Source organism: Mustela nigripes, chromosome 8 (genome assembly GCF_022355385.1).
Source record: "Mustela nigripes isolate SB6536 chromosome 8, MUSNIG.SB6536, whole genome shotgun sequence".
NCBI lineage: Eukaryota > Metazoa > Chordata > Mammalia > Carnivora > Mustelidae > Mustela > Mustela nigripes.
The window spans coordinates 51910711-51933423 of NC_081564.1; the positions used below are offsets into that span (position 1 = coordinate 51910711).

At 41.9% G+C, this 22713-nt stretch overlaps 1 protein-coding gene across 1 annotated transcript in view; it reads left to right on the plus strand.

Moving 5' to 3' along the window:
• The first annotated feature begins 10081 nt into the window (after positions 1 to 10081).
• RNF125 (ring finger protein 125) overlaps positions 10082 to 22713 on the plus strand; it is a 35608-nt gene continuing 22976 nt past the window's right edge. Inside the window, exon 1 of the mRNA XM_059409410.1 lies at positions 10082 to 10420. Within this exon, the coding sequence (XP_059265393.1) occupies positions 10257 to 10420 (164 nt within the window). The 5' untranslated portion in view covers positions 10082 to 10256. The remainder of the gene's footprint in view (positions 10421 to 22713) is intronic.

Sequence of the window (22713 nt, forward strand, 5' to 3'; positions counted from 1 at the left end):
GACAACATTATCTATATTATTTGCTTATTTTTAAATTAACATGTAATGTATTATTTGTTTCAGGGGCACAGGTCTGTGATTCATCAGTCTTAACACAATTCCCAGCAAGCACTCACCATAGCACATACCCTCCCCAATATCCATCACCCTGCCATCCCATTCCTCCCACCCCCCTCCACTCCAGCAACCCTCAGTTTGTTTCCTGAGATTGAGAGTCTCTTATGATTTGTCTTCCTCTCTGGTTTCATCCCATTTGATTTTTTCCTCTCTTCTCCCATGATCCTCTCTGCCTGCTTTCTCAAATTCCACATATCAAGTGAGATCATATGATAACTGTCTTTCTCTGACTGACTTATTTTGCTTAGCATAATACCCTCTAGTTCCATCCACATCATTGCAAATGGCAAGATTTCAATTTTTGATGGCTGCATAATATTCCATTATATATATGTATATAATCTCACATCTTATTTATCCATTCACCTGTCGATGGACATCTAGGCTCTTTCCACAGTTTGGCTATTGTGGACATTGCTGCTATTAAACATTGGGGTACACGTGCCCCTTTGGATCATGACATTTGTATCTTTGGGGTAAATACCCGGTAGTGCAATTGCTGGGTAGTATGGTAGCTCTCTTTTCAACTTTTTGAGGAACCTCCAAACTGTTCTCCAAAGTGGCTGCACTGGCTTGCATTCCCACCAACAGTGTAAGAGAGTTCCCCTTTCTCCACATCCTCACCAACATCTGTCACTTGCTGTCTTGTTAATTATTATCCATTCTGACTGGTATGAGGTGGTATCTCATTGAGGTTTCGATTTGTATTTCCTTGATGCCAAGTGATGTTGAGCACTTTTTCATGTGTTTTGGATGTCTTCTTTGCAGAAATGTCTGTTCATGTCTTCTGCCCATTTCTTGATCAAATTATTTGTTCTTTGGGTGTTGGGTTTGCTAAGTTCTTTATAGATTTTGGATACTAAACCTTTATAATGGCAGCATGGGAAGCAACTACATGTTTTGGAACTAAAGCTTAGGCATAAACATTCTCCTTTGATAAAAGATGGCTAGTTGTATGGGTAATAGAAGGATGTCCAATGGCAAACTATTTATATAATTACCAGTGTTGTGCAAAATCACAAAAAAGATCTTATATTTGTATACAACCAATCACAACTATTTTCTTATATTGCTTCTAATTTTGTTTTAAGCTACTATTTAAGTAGGGGCACCTGGCTGTCTCAGTCCACAGAACATGTGACTCTTCATCTCTGGGTTAGGAGTCCGAGCCCCACATTGGGTGTAGAGATTACTTAAAAGTATATATATAATTTGGGGCACCTGGGTGGCTCAGTGGGTTAAGCTCAGGTCATGATCTCAGGGTCCTGGGATTGAGCCCCGTATCAGGCTCTCTGCTCGGTGGGGAGCCTACTTCCCCCCTCTCTCTCTGTCTGCCTCTCTGCATACTTGTGATCTCTGTCAAGTAAATAAATAAAATCTTAAAAAAAAAATATATATATATATATATATAAAATTAAAAATAAGCTCAGGGGTGCCTGGGTGGCTCAATGGGTTGGACCTCTGCCTTCGGCTCAGGTCATGATCTCAGGGTCCTAGGATTGAGCCCTGAATCGGGCTCTCTGCTCAGCAGGGAGCCTGCTTCCCCCTCTCTCTGCCTACCTCTGCCTACCTCTGCCTACTTGTGATCTCTCTCTCTGTCAAATGAATAAATTAAATCTTAGAAACAAAATAAGCTCCTATTTAAATCATTTATGGTTATTTTTATTTTCACCTTTTGTGATCTTGCCTCCAGAAATAGCTTATATCTCTTATAAACAGGCCAGCTCTTCCCAAGTACTCAGTGACTTAATTTTTCTTTCAGATGTGTCCATTTGAAAGGCTGAAGGATGCAACTCAAATGCTTTCACCTCGTCGGAAATGTTTACTCATCTGCAAGATGAGAGGACTAGGTCAGATGCCTTCTGTGACCCTTTCCTGTTCCAAGCATGCCATGACTTCACGGTCACTGAAGTAAAACACCCCAAATGTGGACTTGGTTCAATGATTAATTACATAGTTGTGCTGCCCACTAAAAGTCAACAGCAGTATTCACTGAGAGTCATTCCTGGAGTAATGCACACGTTTTGAAGACATGTTGTAGTGGGACTGTTCACAACTCCAGGAAACTGTAATGGGCAGAATGGCATGGCTGCCAAAATGCTATCTGGGAAGACTAGCAGCAACTAGGAGTGAGACCAGCCTGCAGGAAAACTGAAGACAATATTCATCTTTGAAAAACCAATTGTACTGAAACCAAGGCAGAGGATCCAGGCACTTGACTGACTCCCCTGGTTGAACTCCTGGGTCTTTCATTCAATAGAACTTCATTTATGATGACATCTTTCTCCCTTGAAGAATAGAAGAATGCCTCATCTTACCATCAGACAACAGATGGTGGAGGTTTTCTAAACACTATTCAAGATCACTCCTTGGATATTTATATTTCTATAGAATATAATAAATCTTTATTACTCTCCACAGATTAATGGATTAGAAGTTTTTTAATGGTCTCGGTGAGTTCAGAAGTATATATGTTTCAGTGCCAGAGTATGAACCAGTGTAATGTCTCCAGTATTGAGGAGGCATGGCCGTGGTCGTGGACAGATTACATTAGGAATGAATGTAAGTGACTCTCTCCTCCAACCTGACATCTCTGCATCTTGTCAAAGTCACCCGAAGCATCTGCTGCTTCGGAATCCTCTTTCTCCAAGAATGATCCATTGACCCCCGCATTAGAACCAGCCGGGGGACTGTTAAAAATGCTGGCTGGGCTGGCTCAGTCTGTAGAGCATGTAGTTTTTGATCTCCAGGTTGTGAGTTCAAGCCCCAAAATTGGGTGTGGAGCTTCCTCTTAAAAATAGTGCAGCTTCTGTAGCTTACCCCAGCCCACCGTTTTAAAATATCTTGGAATGGGGCCATTTTAATAAGCTACTCAGGTGATTCTGTTGCTGGATTAAGTGAGAGGACTTTTCCTTTTTGTATTTTATTTTTTAAAAGATTTTATTTATTTATTTGTACAGAGAGAGAGAGAGTACAAGCAGGGGTTGCTGCAGAGGCAGAGGGAGAAGCAGAGTCCCTGCTGAGCAGGGAGCCCAATGCAGGGCTCCATCCCAGGACACCGGGATCATGACTTGAGCCGAAGGCAAACGCTTAACTGACCGAGCCACCCACGCACCCCAAGTCAGAGAACTCCTGGCATATACAAAGTGACTTGTCAAAATTGCAGGTATTGACATGTCTTTCTTCTACATAAGTTCCTGATTGGCTCCACCACACCACAAAGCAAGTTGAAAATATTTAACCTGCATACAGCTTTCATGACCTTGCCTGTGCCCAGAACTCTAGTTCTGTCCCCATCGCCCGCTGTGTGCTTAAAATTCCAGGAACAAGGAAATGTTTGTACCCCCTTCAAACAGAGCACGCTCCTTCTTTCTTCCTTGTCTGTGCATATCAGGTCCCCTCTTTCTAGAATGCTCTGCCTTTCTTTCCTTCATTCCAGGCTCCCTTATCTGCAGTGTTCCCCTCTGTTATATTCCCCTGACATAAGCCAGCACTATCGTTCTTTCTCTGTCTACACATGGGTTTTACCAAATTATAAATATAATTCTGTTTCTCTGTTCATCTTACCTGTTAAGTGATGGAAGTCCTTGAGGACACAGGACACATATATTAGTGAGTTTGGTTGCAGGCAACAAAACTCAACTTTGAATAAATTAATCAAGAACAAAGGGAGGTATTGGTAAGATGCAGCATAGCTTGGAGATAAAAAGGACGTGTGTCAACTATACTTAGGAAGGACAGACACCAGGGAAACTGGAGATCACAGCAACAGGAACTCCTACCCATAAGGGGTAAAAAGCAGACTGTGTGATGGGCAAGCCCACCAGAGTCACGTGAGATGATGGAATGAAACTTCTTCCAAAGAAAGAGTGTGTGGTGCTGTCACAGATGGAGAGGAGAAGCTCAGTGGTGGAAAACAACAGCTGCTCACCTCACTGAGTCTTGCTCCTGATTGTGCCCCCAGTGTCCCCAGCAGAGTCTGCCACATAGTAGGTTCTTGCCAGATGTTTGGAGAATGAATGACATCAGGGGGAAAACTAACACTGCCTGTCAGGCAATGAGTGAGGGTTTCAATGTTATTGCAGTCAGCCTTTCACAATTCTACAAGTAAACATTATCTGTGTTTTTCAACTGAGGGAACTAAGACCAAAGCAGTAATGTAGAGCATGCACAAGGAGAAAAGGGAGAGCAAGAGAAAAAGCTAGGATCTTGAAAATATACTGTGCTGCCTTCCTTCAGTGAGAAATATATAATGCTTTTTCTCCATGAGAAATATACACTATATTGATTTTTGTTTGGTTTAATAATATCCTTTTCTCCAGCAGCATCCTTTTTTATTAACAGTGTCTTAGAGATACCTCCATGTTATCTACAATAGAGGAAGGCCAGTACTGGATGAAGTTTGTAGACCTGAAGAACCAGATTTCCTGGGTGGGACTCTTAACTCTGCTTTTTACCATAAATGTGATCTAAGGCAAGTTTTTAAGCTCTCTTTACCTCTCTTTCTTGGAAATCTGGATATTAGTTACCTATGTCCTAGGATATTATGAAGATTAAATTAGTTAACACAGGGCAACCCTCTTGGGTCCCCTCCCTCTTCGGGAGCTTTGTACTATCTGTACTTTACTGTACTCTCAATAAACTTTGCTGCCCACCAAAACAAAACAAACAACAACATCAACAAAATAATTAACACATATAAAGACTTGGATTGATATCTAGTATAGAGTTAAGTTCTATAAAATTTTTGCTTGTTCTTTTTAAAAATTACCTTGCCTTCTACAACATGTATGGACTACAATATATTCAATCATTCCTTTATGAATGGAAACCTTGTTGGTTGCAAATTTTTGGTATTATAGACAATGCTACAAAGAACTTTCCTGATTATGCCTTCTTGTGCACGTTTGTCCACACATTGGTTCAAGAAGTAGATTTATTGAGTTAAAGGACATATGTATGTATAGATTGCCAATTTTTATCTATCGCAACGGACATACACTATACAATGTCAAAATGTGCAAAAGATCATATAGTACAAGTCTTTCTTCCCACTCCATGTAATATCAGAGATGTTGATCATAAGGCTTTGAAATTTCCTTTATACTGATTTATACTGATGCTTTCTAGGACTTAGAATCTGGATTGTGAATTTATTTCTCATTGATGCCATCATCATCATTATTATTATTGTCACCTTCATAAGTTTATTAAGACCCTTATAAATAATATCAGACATTTCATTTTTACCTAGCTTCCCATATTCCATTTTTCTGCTTTATTTTATTTAATTTTGTCTTATTCTTTTCTAAGATTCTTAGTGCTTCTATTCTCTACACAAGCTCCTTAGTGAAAAGCACATGGATTTTATTTTATTTTTTATTTTTAAAAAGATTTGGGGCGCCTGGGTGGCTCAGTGGGTTAAAGCCTCTGCTTTCGGCTCAGGTCATGATCCCAGGGTCCTGGGATCGAGCCCCGCGTCGGGCTCTCTGCTCAGCAGGAAGCCTGTTTCCTCCTCTCTCTCTGCCTGCCTCTCTGCCTACTTGTGATCTCTGTCTGTCAAATAAATAAATAAAATATTTAAAAAAAAAAAAGATTTGCTCATTTATTTTAGACAGGGAGAGAAAGAACTCACAAGTGCATTGGTGTAAGCAGCGGGGAGGGACAGAATGAGAGGGAGAAGAGTGGGAGCCTTACACGGAGCTGGATCCCACCACTCTGAGATCCCTACCTGAGCCAAAATCAAGAGTGCGACGCTTAGCCGACTGAGCCACCCAGGCACTGCAAGCACATGAATTTGAAAATAAAAGAAGATCTAGAATTAAAACATCGTTTTTCCATAATTTACTATGTGGCCTTTGCGAAGTTAAATTCTCTGAGCCTATAAAATGGGAACAATAATATCTACCTTTGAGATTTGTATAAATTACATGTATAAATATATATGTCACCTCCTACATGTAAGTTACTTTACACCCATTATCTCTAACTCATGAAGTAGTTAGAGGTATCTCCAGCAAGGTAAATAGGAAGGCAAATGCAGCAGACAATGAGAAAATCAAGGATAATATGAAATGGATGTGGTGTAGTCACTAAACTAAGACCTGAATTTTGACCTAGAGGAAGTTGAAAGTGGTGGGTATTGGCAGGAAGTGTTCAGGCAGAACAAAAAAACATGTGTAAAAGCCAAAGAGGTCAAAGAGGACTTAGTTACTCAAGGAACTGGAAGAAGTAGGAAAATTTAGGACCATGGAGAATAAGGGAGAGAGTGATAGCAGATGGGGCCAAAAATGGTTATTTGGGGAAGCCTTATTATTAGCATATCCAATTACCCTATCCTCATCTTTCTTGGTCAAAGAACTCCCAGTTGTATTGTTCAGATAGAATTTCAGTCTTTTGCTAGTGATTGGTGTAAGGATGATCATGGGACCCAATCTGGATCAGTGAGATTTAAGGCAAAATCTGCAAAAGAATGCCTCTAGGAAACATTTTCCTCCCATATAAAAGGACAGAGGTAGAAGGAGAATCCCCATCTTTCCCTTCTGGTCTTGGAGACTGTTTTGTGTAGATGTGATAGTTGGAACTGCTCTTGCAGTCTTTCTACCCTGAGGAAGGCAATGCTGATACACCACCAATGGCAAGAAGCTGGACCCTTGAGCACATCACTGAACTACTGAGTCAACTCTGGAAATGCTCACCTCTGGACTAATTTACCTTCGATAATATCCTTATTGATTCAGGCAGTTTTTGTTGAATTTCCCTACCACCAAAGACATCTTTATTATATTTATTGAAAGAGAGATCACACAGGACTTTGTAGATCATATTAACGATCTGGAATTTAATTCTAAGGGTTATGGAGAACCATTAAAAGCTTTAAGTATGGGATGAATTTTGCTTTTCAAAAGATCACTTTAGTTACAATGTGCATAATAGATTGGACAATGGCATGTGGAAGTGGAAGCAGGTGTAGCAGATAGAAACTCTTGCAACAGGCCACAAAGAGAATGCAATGATTTAAAGTATGTGGTTACCATGGGGTTAGAGAACTCATTCAAGAGCTACCGAGAGACACACTGGAGGCAGAATTGTGATTGTGACTGTTACTGATTCAATGTGATGAGGAAGGGGAAGAAATCAAGATGGCGCCCAGGCATCTGGATTGAGCTACCCGCTGGACTATAGCACCATTTACTAAGAGAGGGATAAAAAACTGGAAGTAGAGCAGGTGGGAGTTTACTACAATGAGTTCATTATTGGACAGGTTGAATGAAGGTGCCTGAAGCAACCAGGTGGTTATGTCAAGCAAGCAGTTGGGCATTTGAGTGGCCAGAGAAGACATAAAGACTTGGGAGTTTTTGGAACCAAGATGGTAACAGAATCTATGTAAGTTTTGAGATTCGGGAGGGAGCAAGGAATGAGAAAAGGTCCTAAGACAGAATCCTAGGACCTCTAGCACTTAGCTTTTCCATGGAGAAGAAGAGGCCAGCAAAGGAGATGGAGAAGAATAGCCAGAAAGAAAGAAGGAAAGCCAAAGAGTTTCTACAAGGAGGGAGTGCTCTATACCAACAAATGTAGTTGAAAGGTCACAGAAGAAAAAGATTAAAAAGATTCTTTGGCTTCAGCCACAAGAAGGCCACTGGTGACACTGGTAATGAAGCAGCTTTTAGACAGAGGGAAGTGGTGTGGTTGGTTCAGAACCCAGGCTAGACTAGATAAAGAGAGGATAATTAAGAAATGGAGACACAGATGGTGGAGAAGCAGGTCAAGAAATTTGGTCTTCAAGAGGACATTGGGCAGGAGCTGAGGGACAGCTCTTTTTATTTCTTTCTTTTTAAGAAAGGGAGGGGCTTCTTTTTATTTCTTTCTTTTTAAGATTTTATTTATCTTATAGGGAAAGAGATCATGTGTGAGCATATGCATACATGAATGTGGGGGAGGGGCAGAGGAAGAAGAAAGAATCTTAAGCAGGCTCCACACACAGCATGGAGCCCAGCGTGGGGCTCCATCTGACTACCCTGAGATCATGACCTGAACCAAAAGCAAGAGTTGAGCGCTAGAGCAACTGAGCCACCCAGGTGCCCCTGTTTTTCTTTTAAAGATAGGAATGGTGGGGCATCCCTCTCTGTTCCCCTCTGTTCCTCCATCCCTCCGCACTCATGCATGCACTCTCCCTCTCTCATAAATAAATAAATTAAATCAATCTTTAAAAATAGGGATGGCTATTTTCCCTTCACCTCTACATCCAATTCATTTGTAAGCCCCTTTGCATCTTTCTCATAAATGTATCCCAAATCTGTCTATCTCTCGCCTTCGACCCCGATAACCCCTTGGTTCGAACCATCCTCACTTGGGCTAATTCAGTCGCCTCTGATTGGTTTCTCTGCTTCCATTCTTATTTTGTTCTTAGCTTTTTGAAACCACAGAACAGTAACAGTAAATGAAATCATGGTTTTGAAATAAAATCCAAACTCTTGGTCCTGACCTATGAGATCAAATATAATCAGGCCATTCTCCTATCTTAAGGGATCCCATTCTACCGTACTGGTCCTGTGCTCTGTCTCTACATGGCTTCTTTCTGTTCTTTGTTCCTTGCTCACTCACTGGTCCCTGTGCTTAGTAAGCTTTTTCCAACATCTCTTAATGGCTGACTCCTTTTCATTATTCATGACTGCTCAAATGTTGCCTTATCCAAAAAGTATTCTCTGACCTTTTTATTCTCCCCATTCCCACCCTCAGTCCCTGTTTTACCTTCTTCACGGCTCTTACCATGTGAAATGATCTTGTTCATTTGTTTATCTGTTGATTACTTTCATCTTCTCATTAAAAGTAACATCTGGGGAAAAATGGGTAAAGTTTATGGGATTGTTACATATTACATGTATTACTGCATGATGTATAGTGTGGACCATATATTACACATATGTATATGTATATTTATGTATATGTATATTACATAATTACATGTATTACATTATATGTGTTATGTATAAATGATAAGTGTATGAATCTGTATCTCAAAAGAAATGCTTTTGCTTTTGTTTTTTTAAAGTAAGTTCTGTGAGAACTGGGATTTGGTCTCCTTGTCAGGAACTGTGCTCCCATTACTGGAATGCATCGGGTACTAAAGAAATCTTATTAAATGCTTTATGGGACGTTTTTTTCCCCAAAATTTTATTTATTTATTTATTTATTTATTTATTTATTTATTTATTTATTTATGTATTTGAGAGAGAGTGAGAGCAGAGGGGGAGAAGTAGAGGGAGGGGGCAAAAGAGGGAGAAGTGGACTCCCGGCTGAGCAGGGAGCCTTAACTGGGGCTCTATCCCAGGACCCGGAGATGGTGACCAAGCAGTAGGCAGACGCTTAGCCGACTGAGCTACCCAGGCACCCAAATGTGTGACTTAATAAATGATATATTTGGTCATGTCTAAAAGAGGTTAGGGCAGGGACTCGGAGCAACAGCAGGATACCGTGAGCTGAGGAAACTGGGGTGATAGAATTTAGCACTAGATTCCTTGTCCTGGAGTTGAGCTTCGAATCTGGGTCTCCAGAACCCTTTTCACTGCCCCATGCTACCTCTCCATTAATGGAGTATTGATTGATCCGATGTTCAAGTCCTGGTTAGCACAGTCTTAGGAGACGCACCCGTCATAGAAGGTCTTCGTTTCCTTTTATGATTACAACAGTGGACAGGATCATCACCTTACCAGCGGGTTCTGGTTCCCATAAAGCACGACCAGACCCACATTCCCTCGAACTTGTAAGGAGGATGTATGCGAACGCCCGGAAGGAAGGCTCACGCCCGGCCCAGGTCCCTGGCTGGGCAGTTGAGGTTTCAGGTTTCAATTCTCCCAGGAGCGCGGGCTGTCGCATCGCGCACCGTGCGGCTGCCGCCTCCGCCTGCACGTCTCCGCCGAGGCAGCCAGCGAAAGCCAGTTCCAGGCGTGGCGGCGCACTCGTCTGCCCTAGACGGAGGTTGGGCGCCGGGGCTGAGGCTGCTGCTAGGCGCTCTAGCTGGACGCGCTGGGAGGCGGCGATCACAGCTGGGCCGGGACTTCCTTCCTCTACCGCAGGACAACAAAACAACCGGCAGCAGGCACTGAGCTCTTGGCAGCTGTCTGGGCGAGAAGCGCACGATGGGCTCCGTGCTGAGCAGCGATAGCGGCAAATCCGCCCCCGCCTCGGCCGCCCCGCGGGCCCTGGAGCGCAAGGGGGACCCCGAGCTGCCCGTCACGTCCTTCGACTGTTCTGTATGCCTCGAGGTGTTGCACCAGCCTGTCCGGACCCGCTGTGGCCACGTGTAAGTGCCGGGGGAGCTCGGCTTGCGCGCCCGCTTCTGGGGAGGGCGAGGTGGGATTTCAGAAGCCCGCGCCCGAATGGTGCTGCTGCAGGGAGACGCCCGGACCTGGGCAGTCCACACCACGGGAAAAATGACCGGTCGGAAGGTGACCCAGGATTTCAGGAGGCGAAGACAGCAACAAGCGGGCCCTGCAGCGCCTCCCGCCTCCCTATCCCTCGTCCCCCGCCCCCGGCCCCTCCGCCGGTCGCTGCTTGTTCCCGAAGCCTAGGTGTAGAGCCCAGGGATGGGGTTCCCAGGCGAACGACCCGCCAGGAGCTAGGGCTCACCAGCGGGGGAAGGTGCTCTTGGCCGGACAGCCGGCACCTGCTTGGGCACAAGGTAGTAGGCTGCTGCACAGCAGTTACCCGCCGAGCTCAGTTAATTGCGAGGTGCTTCCCTCACCGCCCCCCCCCCACCCAGGTCGGATTTATTTTGCTGGCTCTCTGCACGCTTCCAGAACGCCCACTGAGGCTAGCCTCTTGAGTAAATACAGATCTGTGCAAACTGGCCTTCCATTCCCGCCTTCCTTTTCTAATACAAATACTCAAGCCCCTCAAAGATCAACTCAAATTGGAACGTCCAAGAGACTCTGTAGTCGTTAGAGTTTAAATACCTGTCAGGGTGTGATGGGGACTTGAACGTTAGCACCAAGCCTTGAGTGAGCCCTTAAAATCCAACCACGAAGTGACAGGAGGCTACAGTCTGCCTTACACAGCGCTTCCCTAAATCGATGGAAAGAACAGATAAAAACGAGTAGTTTCTAAAAAGAGTTTGAAAACAGAATCCCTGTATAAAAGGCACACCCTTAATGCGTGCTTGAGTAACTAGAAATGGGAGTTGGATCTCTGGATTCGTGTTTTCGGTTTACTTAGAAGCTTTCTTGCCGTGGCTGCACGGTTGTGCCACCGAGTGTGTGCATGTTGGTGTGGGCGGAGGTGGGGGGCGGGGTGCTGGCGGAGTTGCATAGAGTGGGAGTGGAAGCCCTCTTGATGTCTTTGGCTGACTGGGGCAATACCGTAATGGCTAGGAAGTGCTTCTGGCTTACCAGGGGGGAAAAAAATACCATATTAAAAATGCAAGGGCACAAAAGGTTTTTCAGAGGACTTAGGTGGTCCTTGACACCTATAGACTAGTAACTGAGAAGCACCACGGAAAAACCGGCTGCTATCCAGGAAGAAAAACGCAGCCCACACAGTGTTTAAATAGCGAGTGCCCTAGTCCTTATTTTGTGGCTCTTTTTTCAAGGCCTGTTGTTTCAGCTATGTACTTTAAACTCCAGTCTAATTGACCTCCTGACTGATGACTGATGTTGTTTCCCAGCTGGTCCAGATGTAGCTCATTGACATAAATCCCAAGGCCAAGATGGAAGCCAAGGTACCATTGTGTAACAGTGTAACCTATTGATTAGTTCAGGGTGGTAATAACCTCCTGGTAAGTGTGGGTAAATTTAGTCTGTATGAGCATTAAGTTGCACCAGAGATCCACATGAAGTCTTGAAGGTTCCTTTTGTAGAACTGAAGTGGGTGACTTTGTTACTGGAGATTGTTGTCTGATTGGGGATTGTTTTCCCTGGTTTGGATTTTGAAGGCTGTAACTTGCTGTTTGCAGTGTTTTTGCCTCTGCTAAAGGATAGTAAAATGTGTAAAAAGTTAAATCTTTTGTTTAATCTTTTTCTTTGTTAGAGTTTGAATAGGAAACCAGCAACTGGAAAAATAGTCATGGAGTAGCACAACAAGGGCTGGACGAATGGCCTTCCCTCACTTTACTGTTCTTTGTTTTGACAAATCTATGTCCATTGTTCTGGCTGTGGGCAGAATTTCCATATTCCTCCTTTTGGCAAATTTACTTGGGCCCCCTCCACTTTATAAATGTTAACTAGAGTTCCTTCTGCACTGGCGAGAGTGAGTGCTAGTAACACCATTTGTACTTCTTAAGTGAATTACTCCCTTCCATTGACCTTAGATTGGAAAATGAAGAAAAGCAAATGAAATCTCTCTATATTATCCCATCTTGAAGCTAATTTCCAAACTTGTTGAACTCTTTTGTTGATGCTGATTTCCGTTGAAACCTATTTCAAGTCAAGCAAGTTATTAATAATGGTAAAAATGCATTGAATGAATATGTATGTAGCACTCTATAAATTGTAGGAATGGTGGGCTTAAGAGAGAGCAGGATTTGGATTCAGCCCTGCCACAGATCTGCTGTGTGACCACCATGTTGCTTAATCTCTTTTATTGTTTGTTCATTTGTAAAATATGGTGAATAATGGAATTTTTATAAGAGTATTAAAAAAATGTAAAAGTGGCCCATCATAAAGACTCAACACATAATTTCTGTTTCTTTTAAAGTCATCTCACAAAGCAAAAATCCAGGAATGGGTATTATGTCTTATCTGTATTTCTTTTGGAATAAAACTGGGCCACAAAAGATAGACCTCTGACATTTCTGAGATGTCCCAGATAGCCTTCCTTTTAGCTTGGTTCTTTTTTCCTTTGGTGGCCTTTAATTTAAGAAGTTCTGTTTTAATGTGCTGTCATTTCAAATTGACTTTATTCATATCTCTGTTTATCAGTTGTTAAAACATTTTGGGGAAAAGGTTTCCTACCTCTGCCTTTTCTTCCGTTATCAGTGGGAGGGAGGAGGGTGCTGATAAGTTGAAGCTGTGTAAGTGAAACTGAAAGGGAATCCAATTTACGTTTAAAATAAGTATTTATAAAGAAATGTGTGGACCAGTTGGGTAGGATAGATAAAGGGGGAGAAAGGCGTGGAAGGCAACTCCCTAACAGGTGACAGAGATAAAGTGGGGCAGAGTTCGGCTCCGGAGATAATAGAACTCCTGATGCAGCTTGTCAGGTATATAGTAGTCTGATAGGGAGATACCCAAATGGAAATATCCTCAAGATACTGGGAGAATGGGTTTGGGGGAAGGTCAGAGCTGGAGCTTAGGGAGTTACCTAAAAGGATGCAGAGGTTGAGAATGGGTCTAGCAAACCTAATAGGTACAGACTGGGGCATACTTGAAGGTACAAAGAGCCATATTTACTGAATTGAGTTGGATTAAATTGCTCTAAGTCACAGAATTTTCCTAATTTTTAAAAGGAAACTCTTGAGGATAATTCTGAAGGACTTTGAGGTAAGCAGATTAAAACTTTCCATTTGTGGTCAAGTACAGGCTGCATCAAATTAGGCTTCTCTGAGGAGGGCCCGAGAGTTTCCTGATGAGTTTTCAGCTGACCCAGAAATATACAATAGTGCTTTCAATCTTTTTTTAAAATTTAGTATATTTTATTTTTTATTTAAATGCTGTCAAGGTGTAATTGACATATGTTAGTTTTCAGGTATTCAACATCATGATTGAACTTTGTACATACTGGAAGACGAACACCACAGAAAGTCTAGCAAGCTGTCAGCATACATAGTTACACATTTTTTTCTTGTGTCAAGAACGTTTTAAGATCTATTGTCTTAGCAACTTTCAAATATACAACACAGTCTTCTTAACTACAGCCACCATTCTGTACCTCAGAGCCCCATGGCTGATTTATAACTGGAAGTTTATACCTTTTGACCCCCTTTTGCCCATTTTGCCGCCCCTTTCGTTCTTACAGGAGGTGTATAATCCCAAAGACTTCATTTTTCACATAAGATTATAAAGCTACTTGTTTTTTTAATCATTACAGATACTTATGGACCGCTCGGATGTTATTTGTTAATGAGGGTTCTCCTGAGAAACAACCAATAGCGTGCGCACGCGCACATGTGTGAGAAAGACTAATTTTAAGGAATTGCTTTGTTATTGAGGATAATAGTCTCTTTACTTAAAGTCAGGCCATTATAGGTGTTAACCAAACCTACAAAATATCTGCACAGCTACACCTAGATAAGTGTTTTATTAAATAACGGAGTCCTATATCCTGCCAAGTTGACACAGGACTAACCATCCCATCTACCAACCGAGTTTTTAAATTATCAAAAACAAAAATTAGATCATTATCAGGCTTTCTGATAGGCCCTTTAGAATTCTTCTAAGAAGTCTGGCTGTCAGGCACCCATGTGCACACTACACTCAAGCAGACAGTAGGAATCGGCAAAGTGTTCTTTGAAATAAAATCTTTGTTCATTTACTTCATCCTTATCATTTTGGTCTTTTATGGGTTGTTTGGTTAGATCTGCTGTCGCATGGAGTGCTGTCATGTATCGATGCAGCAAATCTGCCCTGTTCTGTGCTGAGCACATAGACACAATTGCTTGCCCTCCTGGAGTTTGCATTCTCATGCGGCAGTGGACAATAAACAAGATTCCAGTCAGGAGTATGTCGCTTGTTATATAATGACAGGTGTAAAGGATTAAAAAAAATGAGTAAGGAAGTGTGATAGGAAGTATGTGGGGGAGTAGCAATTTTAAGATATTTAGAGCAGCGTTTCTCAAATTATCAGCTGAAAAAAAACAGTGTGGTTTGGTTTGGTTTGTTGTTTTCAGCCCATCGCTGGCTGATATTTTATTTTATATTTTATATTTTATAAAATAAAATATATATAAGTATATTTTATATAAGTATTTTATTTTTTAAGATATAAAAATATTTTATATTTTAAAAATGTATTGTGGAAAAACAAAATTAAAAAACAAAGTTATATAAAATACAAGCCCTCATTTTTAATATTACTAATTACATTCAACAGACATGAAATTAACCTGTCAGATTTCTATACAAGAGAATTGAGCACTGGATATCATAATATGGAGGCTTTTGGGGACCTTGAGAAGCACAGTTTCAGTGGGATGGTGGGCCCCACCGCTTGGGGAGGGGAGTGGGTTCGTGTGTGATCACAGGAGCCACAGACAGAGAGCGTGCAAGGCCCTTTCCTGGAGTTGAGAAGCAAAGCGAAGAAGAGAATTTGGGTAATAGCTGAAAGGAGAAGTGGGATCAAAAGAGTTTTCTTAAAAAAAAAATTTTTTTTTTAAGAGAAGGAAAATGGAATATTCTATAAGGTTATGGAAATGACCCAATAGGGAGAGGCAAACTGATGCACAGGAGAAGAGAAACTTCCAGGAACAATGCCCCTGAGTAGGAGAGAGGAGCTGGGAATTGCAGCAGGGGTTGGGGGCCAGGAGAGGGTTTGGCCTTAGCAGGAGAATGGACGGTCCATCCATTTCATGGGATGTAGGGCAGTAAAGCGGCACAGATGCAGGGAGTTGAAGAGGTGGAATGTTGTGGAAGTTTCCATCTGATTTCCACTTACCATTGACATATTACTTGACCTGTGACTTGACTTCAAGATGAAACTTTGACGTTTAAATATGAACATCTAGGCCTCTGATGCTAAAACAAATGTAATATAGAATGCTTCCTCCTCCTAGTGTGCTTGGGTGAGTATCACTTAAAATGGGGTGGTGACAGTCTTTGGTACCCTCAAGGTCCAAAAACTCTGGTGAGCCTTTGCTCTAGGAAAGGAATGCTGCTTTCTACATTGCTACTCCTTCAGGGCCTGGCGCTCAGTGGGTGTTCAGTATCCATTGAATTAATGGGTGATTCCAAAATACCATGCAGTTGGAATACTTTGGTGAATGCCCCTCAAGCGAGGACAGCCATTCTGTAGGGCCAGCCAACAGATGCCCTGTGGTTGAATAATAGATAGGAGTCCCATGATAGTTTCTGACCTCCATTCTTTTTATGGGGTTGCTCATCTGTCCTTGGATTACTGAGAATTTCAGAAAGATGTAATTAAGCTGGCCTGAAATTTACCTCCTCTGGTCGTTGGACCGCTGTGTGTTTATTTAGTAACATTAGTATTGTCACAGGCAAATTAAATATTAGTGATCTATTAAATTATGTATTCTCTAACAAACAGAACCTAAATAATGTAGCAGATGGAGTTTTATGCCCAGATTTTCCTTATAACTTGGCTACAGGCCCCGCGGACCAGCAGCATTGTAGAATTTTGAGCCCCATCTCCCACCTACTAAATCAGAATCTGCATTTTAATAGGGTGTTCAGGTGATTTATATTCACTTTTGAAGCTCAACTTTAGCTAACCCTATTTAATTGGCAGTAAAATACAGCAAGTTGAGGACCACGTTTGAAGGTTCTAGAGAGGCACCCCGCTAAGATTTTAAGTTAAAGGAAATACAATCGTCTCAAAGGGGTTAAATTTTTTTTTTAATTTTTTTTTTTAAAGATTTTATTTATTTATTTGTCAGAGAGAGTGAGCACAGGCAGACAGGATGGCAGGCAGAGGCAGAGGGAGAAGCAGGCTCCTTGCAGAGCAAGAAGCCTGATGTGGGACTCGATCCCAGGACGCTGGGATCATGACCTGACCCAAAGGCAGCTGCTTAACCAACTGAGCCACCCAGGTGTCCCCAAAGGGGTTAAATTTAAATCAACACATAATGCCGTGTAGAAATATGCAGAGTCGAGGTTTGAAGGCTAAATGAGTCCAGGATGGACTCTGGAACCTAACTGAATGCAGAAATAACATCAAAGGAAATCTCAGGAGCAGTGGGGGGCTGAAGGGCTTTGCTCTAGGAATAGCTGCACTCAGGGCTGTCTAGGCTGACCTGCAGGCCAAGAGGGGGAGAGAGGGAGGGAGGGAGAGAGAGAGAGAGAGAGTGTGTATGTGTATGTGGGTGTGTGTGTGGGTGTGTGTTATTGCCTTACACTGGAATATTTTAGTGTGAGACTTTTATCATCACTTAGAATAATAATAACAATCCCCCTTATTCTGTTTAAAGCTCACGAAGCCCCTTCTTGAGGGCTTCTTATCCATTCAGCTTCTTATTGGCCTCCCTATAGTGAGGCAGCCTAGTGTTGAGAATATAAATAAAATGTTACATGACCTCATGTCGCCAGTGGTTTTTGCAGAGCCATATTTGGGAACCATGTCTGAATACTTATTTTGCCTGTCTAGTGCTAGATCCATGGAGTCCCTAATGCATCCCTCTTGCCTTAAATTTACAATACTTAGGCTTCAGTTTTACCTCCTAAGATTGGATGCATAATTTTACCCAGTGTCCTCAGCAAGACTTCCCTCATTTTTCTACAGTGCTTTGCTGATCTCTTCATTATAGAAGGATTTTTATTGATAATCACTTAATTTAGGGAAATAGAAAGGGGCTAATAAAATTATCAAAGGGAGTGGGGTATTTAAGTTTCCATCTGGTTTCAAAGTTCATAGAGTCATTATCCAGTTCCTAATTCAGGTCTTCAGGAGCTGCAGACTGCCAGATGATATAAATGAATGTGGAGGATGAGTCCTCCACAGGATGGGGGTGCCCGCCCATGGGACCACATGGGAATTGAGTCCAGAGTTGGAGAAGACTAGCTTTTAAAAGAAGCCAGAAGTTTAGTTGTAAAATCTGATTTATTATTATTTTTTTTAAATTTTAGGTGGAATAGGACAGAGGGAGAGGGAAAGAGAATCTTAAGCAGGTTCCACACCCACCACAAAGCCTAAGACCCGGACACCCCACAAAATCTAATATTAAAGCAATGGCAACTCAGAATTTTTGAAAACATTGAACTGGTCTAAAAAAAAATAATTGACTCTTCTTTTTTTTTTTTAATTATTTATTTGACAGAGAGAGATCACAAGTAGGAAGAGAGGCAGAGAGAGAGAGGAGGAAGCAGGCTCCCTGCTGAGCAGAGAGCCCCATGCGGGACTCGATCCCAGGATCCTGAGATCATGACCTGAGCCGAAAGCAGCGGCTTAACCCACTGAGCCACCCAAGTAATTGACTTCTATCCTCAGCTTCTTTCACCTAATTTCTCCTCCTTCTCCTCATTCATCATTCTCAGCCTCCTTATGAAGGTGGAGAAGGGGGAGAAAAATGGGAATCTCTTATCTCCTTGGGTTTGTGTTCATTTCTTTTTTTTTTTTTAAAGATTTTATTTATTTATTTGACAGAGAGAGAGATCACAAGTAGACAGAGAGGCAGGCAGAGAGAGAGGAGGAGGAAGCAGGCTCTCTGCTGAGCAGAGAGCCCGATGCGGGACTTGATCCCAGAACCCTGAGATCATGACCTGAGCCGAAGGCAGAGGCTTGAACTCAATGAGCCACCCAGGCGCCTCGGTTTGTGTTCATTTCTATCCCTTGGGTTCTTTCAGAAGGACCCAGCACTTTTATGCTCTTCCTTATTAATGCGAATGTTGGTCCTGTCCAGAAAATGCTCCTTTGATCCGTTCCACGTAACTGCTTCAGTTATTTGAATTTACCGAGTAACTACTCTGTGCCTGGAGTGGTGGAGGAGGGAGGCCAGCAAGATTCTGAATGGTTCTGAGCTGTGTGTATTTCTGTGATCTGCTTCATGCAAGGGTTGTTTCTGGCCTGTTGTCACTGGGGCATTATTGTTTGGTTGTGTTGTTTTTCAGTTTTATTGACGTGATATAGTATAATTCATACGAAGTGTGTAAGTCGAGGAGTTTTGGTAATTATATAACTTCTTCCACACACATGAGATCTAGAACAGTTAATTTCATTACCCCCAAAAGTTCCTTCAAATCTGTTGTGCACAATCCCCTCCCAAAGCCCCTGGCTCCAACAACCCCATCTGTTTTCTGTCACTAAGTTTTGGAATCATACAATAAGTAGTCTTTTTTGTGTTTGACTTTTCTCACTTAGTATAATGTGTTTGTTGTCATTTGGTATGTTGTAAGTCCCTTTGCCTCACTTCCAAAATAAATCCCAAATCTGTCTGACCACTTACACTGCCTCCTGTCACTTTGTTGGTTGAAGCCATCATCCTCTCTTGAACTGACTCTTCCAGTGACTTAAACCTGAGCTCACTGCTGTGGCTCTTGTACCCCTGTAATCTGTTCTTTACACAAGAACCAGAGTGATCCATGTAATGTAAATCAAACTGTGTCACCCTCCTATTTAAAACCGTCCAAGTACGTGGGGCACCTGGGTGGCTCAGTGGGTTAGGCCGCTGCCTTCGGCTCAGGTCATGATCTCAGAGTCCTGGGATCGAGCCCCGCATCGGGCTCTCTGCTCAGCAGGGAGCCTGCTTCCCTCTCTCTCTCTCTCTGCCTGCCCCTCCATCTACTTGTGATTTCTCTCTGTAAAAAAAAAAAAAAAAAAAAATAAAAAAAAAAAAAAAAAAAAAAAAAAAAAAAAAAAACCGTCCAAGTACGTATGCATCACCCTGAGTTATGGCTTAATGCTCTGTCTCCTGTTCACTTTACTCCCCCTCCCACAATCTCCATTTACTCTCCCTGGGGCCCCTTGCCTTTCAAGCATGCTGGCTTTCTGTATCTCAACAGGATGGTCCCTATCTTTTGTACCCTTTGTTTTCAGTTTGGAAAACCATTCCCAGATCTTCCTTAGAGGGGTGCCTTCAAATATCATCTCAGGAACCACCCATCTAAATCTCCCCTTGCCCCCCTCACTCTATTTTCATGGTCAGATGTTTTCTTCTCAAAGGATTTATCATTTGCCGATCTGTAATCGTAATGCCTCCCACCTCATTCTAGAACTCTAGAACGCAGGGACCTTAGGCACTGCCACAGTTTCGTCCCTGGCATGATGTAAGCTGTCAGTAGTAAGCTCTTGCTAAACGTTTCACCAGTGCATGAATGTTGATTTGGGTGGGTCTAGGGATGTTTGTGCACTTTTATATATTCTCTCATAGTCTTCTCTAGAACCATGGATTAGCCGTTCTTGCTAAAAGCTACACATACCCAATTTTAGATGGTTTATATTTTCTCTCCTCAGCCCTTTATTATATGCAAAATTGTTCTGTTCTTTATGTTCATTTAAATAATCATAAATGCAGTGTAATCTTTTCCTCACACTGAATTTGAATGCCCTTAAAAATATTTTTTTTAGATGTTTTTCTCTTCATGTTCCATTAAAAATTTCAGGCCTCTTACCCTCCAAACATTTCCCTTCCTAATTTTACAACACAGTTTTTCTCAGGAGTAAAGAAAATTTAAGTCATAGTAAGGTGGTTAATTTTTCTAACATTTTTCCCCTAACATTTTATTATGAAAAATTTTAAACATAGAGCTAAGTTGAATGTACAGTGAACAACTATATATTCACTACCTAGATTCTACAATTATCAATTTTGCTATATTGCTTTTTTCTCTCATTTTATCACATACCTACCCATCATCCATTCATCTTCTTTTGGATGCATTTCAGGGTAGGTTACGATGATCAGCACATTCTGTTTCCTTCTTATATCAAGATACACAGTATTGGAGCACCTGGGTGGCTCAGTCGATTAAGTATATATATATATATATATACTTTGTTTTCTTTTTGTTTTTTTTTTAATTCAAATTAGTTAACTTACAGTGTATGATTAATTTGGGCTTAGAATTTAGTGATTCATCAGTTGCATAAAATACCAGGAGCTCATCCCAGTAAGTACTGGAGTACTTTGTATGCTAATGTACCAGAGTAAGGATGTTAAATTCTCCTGTTCACAAGACTTGAATTTGGTAACTATACTGCTAATGGGAGACTTTTAACCTCAGATTTTTTTGAACTAAGCGATTCTGCAGTCTCATTTCTGCACCCCAAAAACCGAGACGTAAGCTGCAGTGGCATCCATTCCTCTCCTTATTGGTAACACTTTAAAAAGTCATGGTTTTGGGGCACCTCGGTGGCTCAGTGGGTTAAGCTGCTGCCTTCGGCTCAGGTCATGATCTCAGGATCCTGGGATCGAGCCCCGCATTGGGCTCTCTGCTTAGCGGGGAGCCTGCTTCCTCCTCTCTCTCTGCCTGCCTTTCTGCCTGCTTGTCATCTCTCTCTGTCAAATAAATAAATAAAATCTTTTTTTAAAAGAAAATAAATAAAATAAAAAGTCATGGTTTTTATGTAACTCATAACCAGCAAGTTCAGTCTTTCCCAAAACACCTTAAGTCTTGATGTGTTTTCTCCATTTAATAATCGCTTTTTTTAAAATAGGTACAGCTAATTGACTGCTGTATAGGATTTGCAACTAGTATTCTCATAGAGTACAGTAATGTCTGTCTAATGCTTATTTGAGGGTTTCATGCCACATGTAACACCATTGTGCAAACGTAAGGGAGTTACAGTGAGGGACTTAATTTTTTTTAAAATGCTGTAAGTGTGCTGCTTTTCTTGTGTATCTAGTAGGCGTTACTGTCCGTTGTTGTAGTTATCAGTTGTAGCTACAAAAACAGGTGCAAAAGCACTTACAAAATGACAGTAGAAATGTACTCTGTATAGACTTGACTGGTTTATACAGGTACATCCTCAGTCTAATAGGTTTGCTGCTTCTGCTTGTCACTGGGAGGAATTGAGGTGTCTTAAAAAGGGCTACAGATAACGGGGCGCCTGGGTGGCTCATTGTGTAGTCATTAAGTGTCTGCCTTCACCTCGGGTCATGATCCCAGATTTGTGGGATCAAGCCCCACATTGGGCTCCCTGCTCAGCGGGAAGACTGCTTCTCCCTCTCCCACTACCCCTGCTTATGTTCCCTCTCTCACCGTTTCTCTCTGTATCAAATAAATAAACAAAAATCTGTATTTAAAAAAAAAAAAGCCCCTGGGGATAAAAATATATGTTTATAAAAAATTAAAAATTAAAAAAAAAAAAAAAAAGGACTGCAGACCTTTCTTGACTCACAGTGGGGTCATGTCCTGATCCATATCCTAAGTTAAAGTGAGTCAAAAATGCATTTAATACACCTAACCTACACCAAACATCCTAACTTAGCCTCATCAACCCTAAATAGCTCGAAACAACATCACTAGCCCACAGTTTGGCAAAATCATCTAACACAAAGCCTATATCATAATAAAAGTGTTGAGTATTTTGTGTAATGTGTTGACTACTGTAGTGAAAGTAGAAGGCAGAACGGTTGGATGGGTGTAGAGTGGTTGTAGGCATAGCTGTTGCTCATCTGCAGGGCTGGCCGGGGGCCGCCCAGCCTGGAGAGAAGAGGATTTACTGCCAACCAGGAGAAGCTCAAAATTCAAAAATTGAAATACAGTTTCTAATGAATGAGGATCGTTTTTGCATCACCATAAAATCAAAAAATCCTAAGTGGAACCATTGTAAGTTGGGGACTTTCCCCTCATGCTTTTTGAGCCTCTTCTGAAGCTGTGCGAGGTTCACTGTACTTGCTGTCTTCAGGCTGTGTAAACGCGGCAAATTGTTCCATCTCTGAACGTCTGTTCGCCTCCAGTCAGGTGAGGAGAGAGCAGAGCAGCATGTTAGGATCACTCTTAAGAGCGAAACCAGATCATGTCCATCAGCACCCACCACAGGGCTCGACATCAA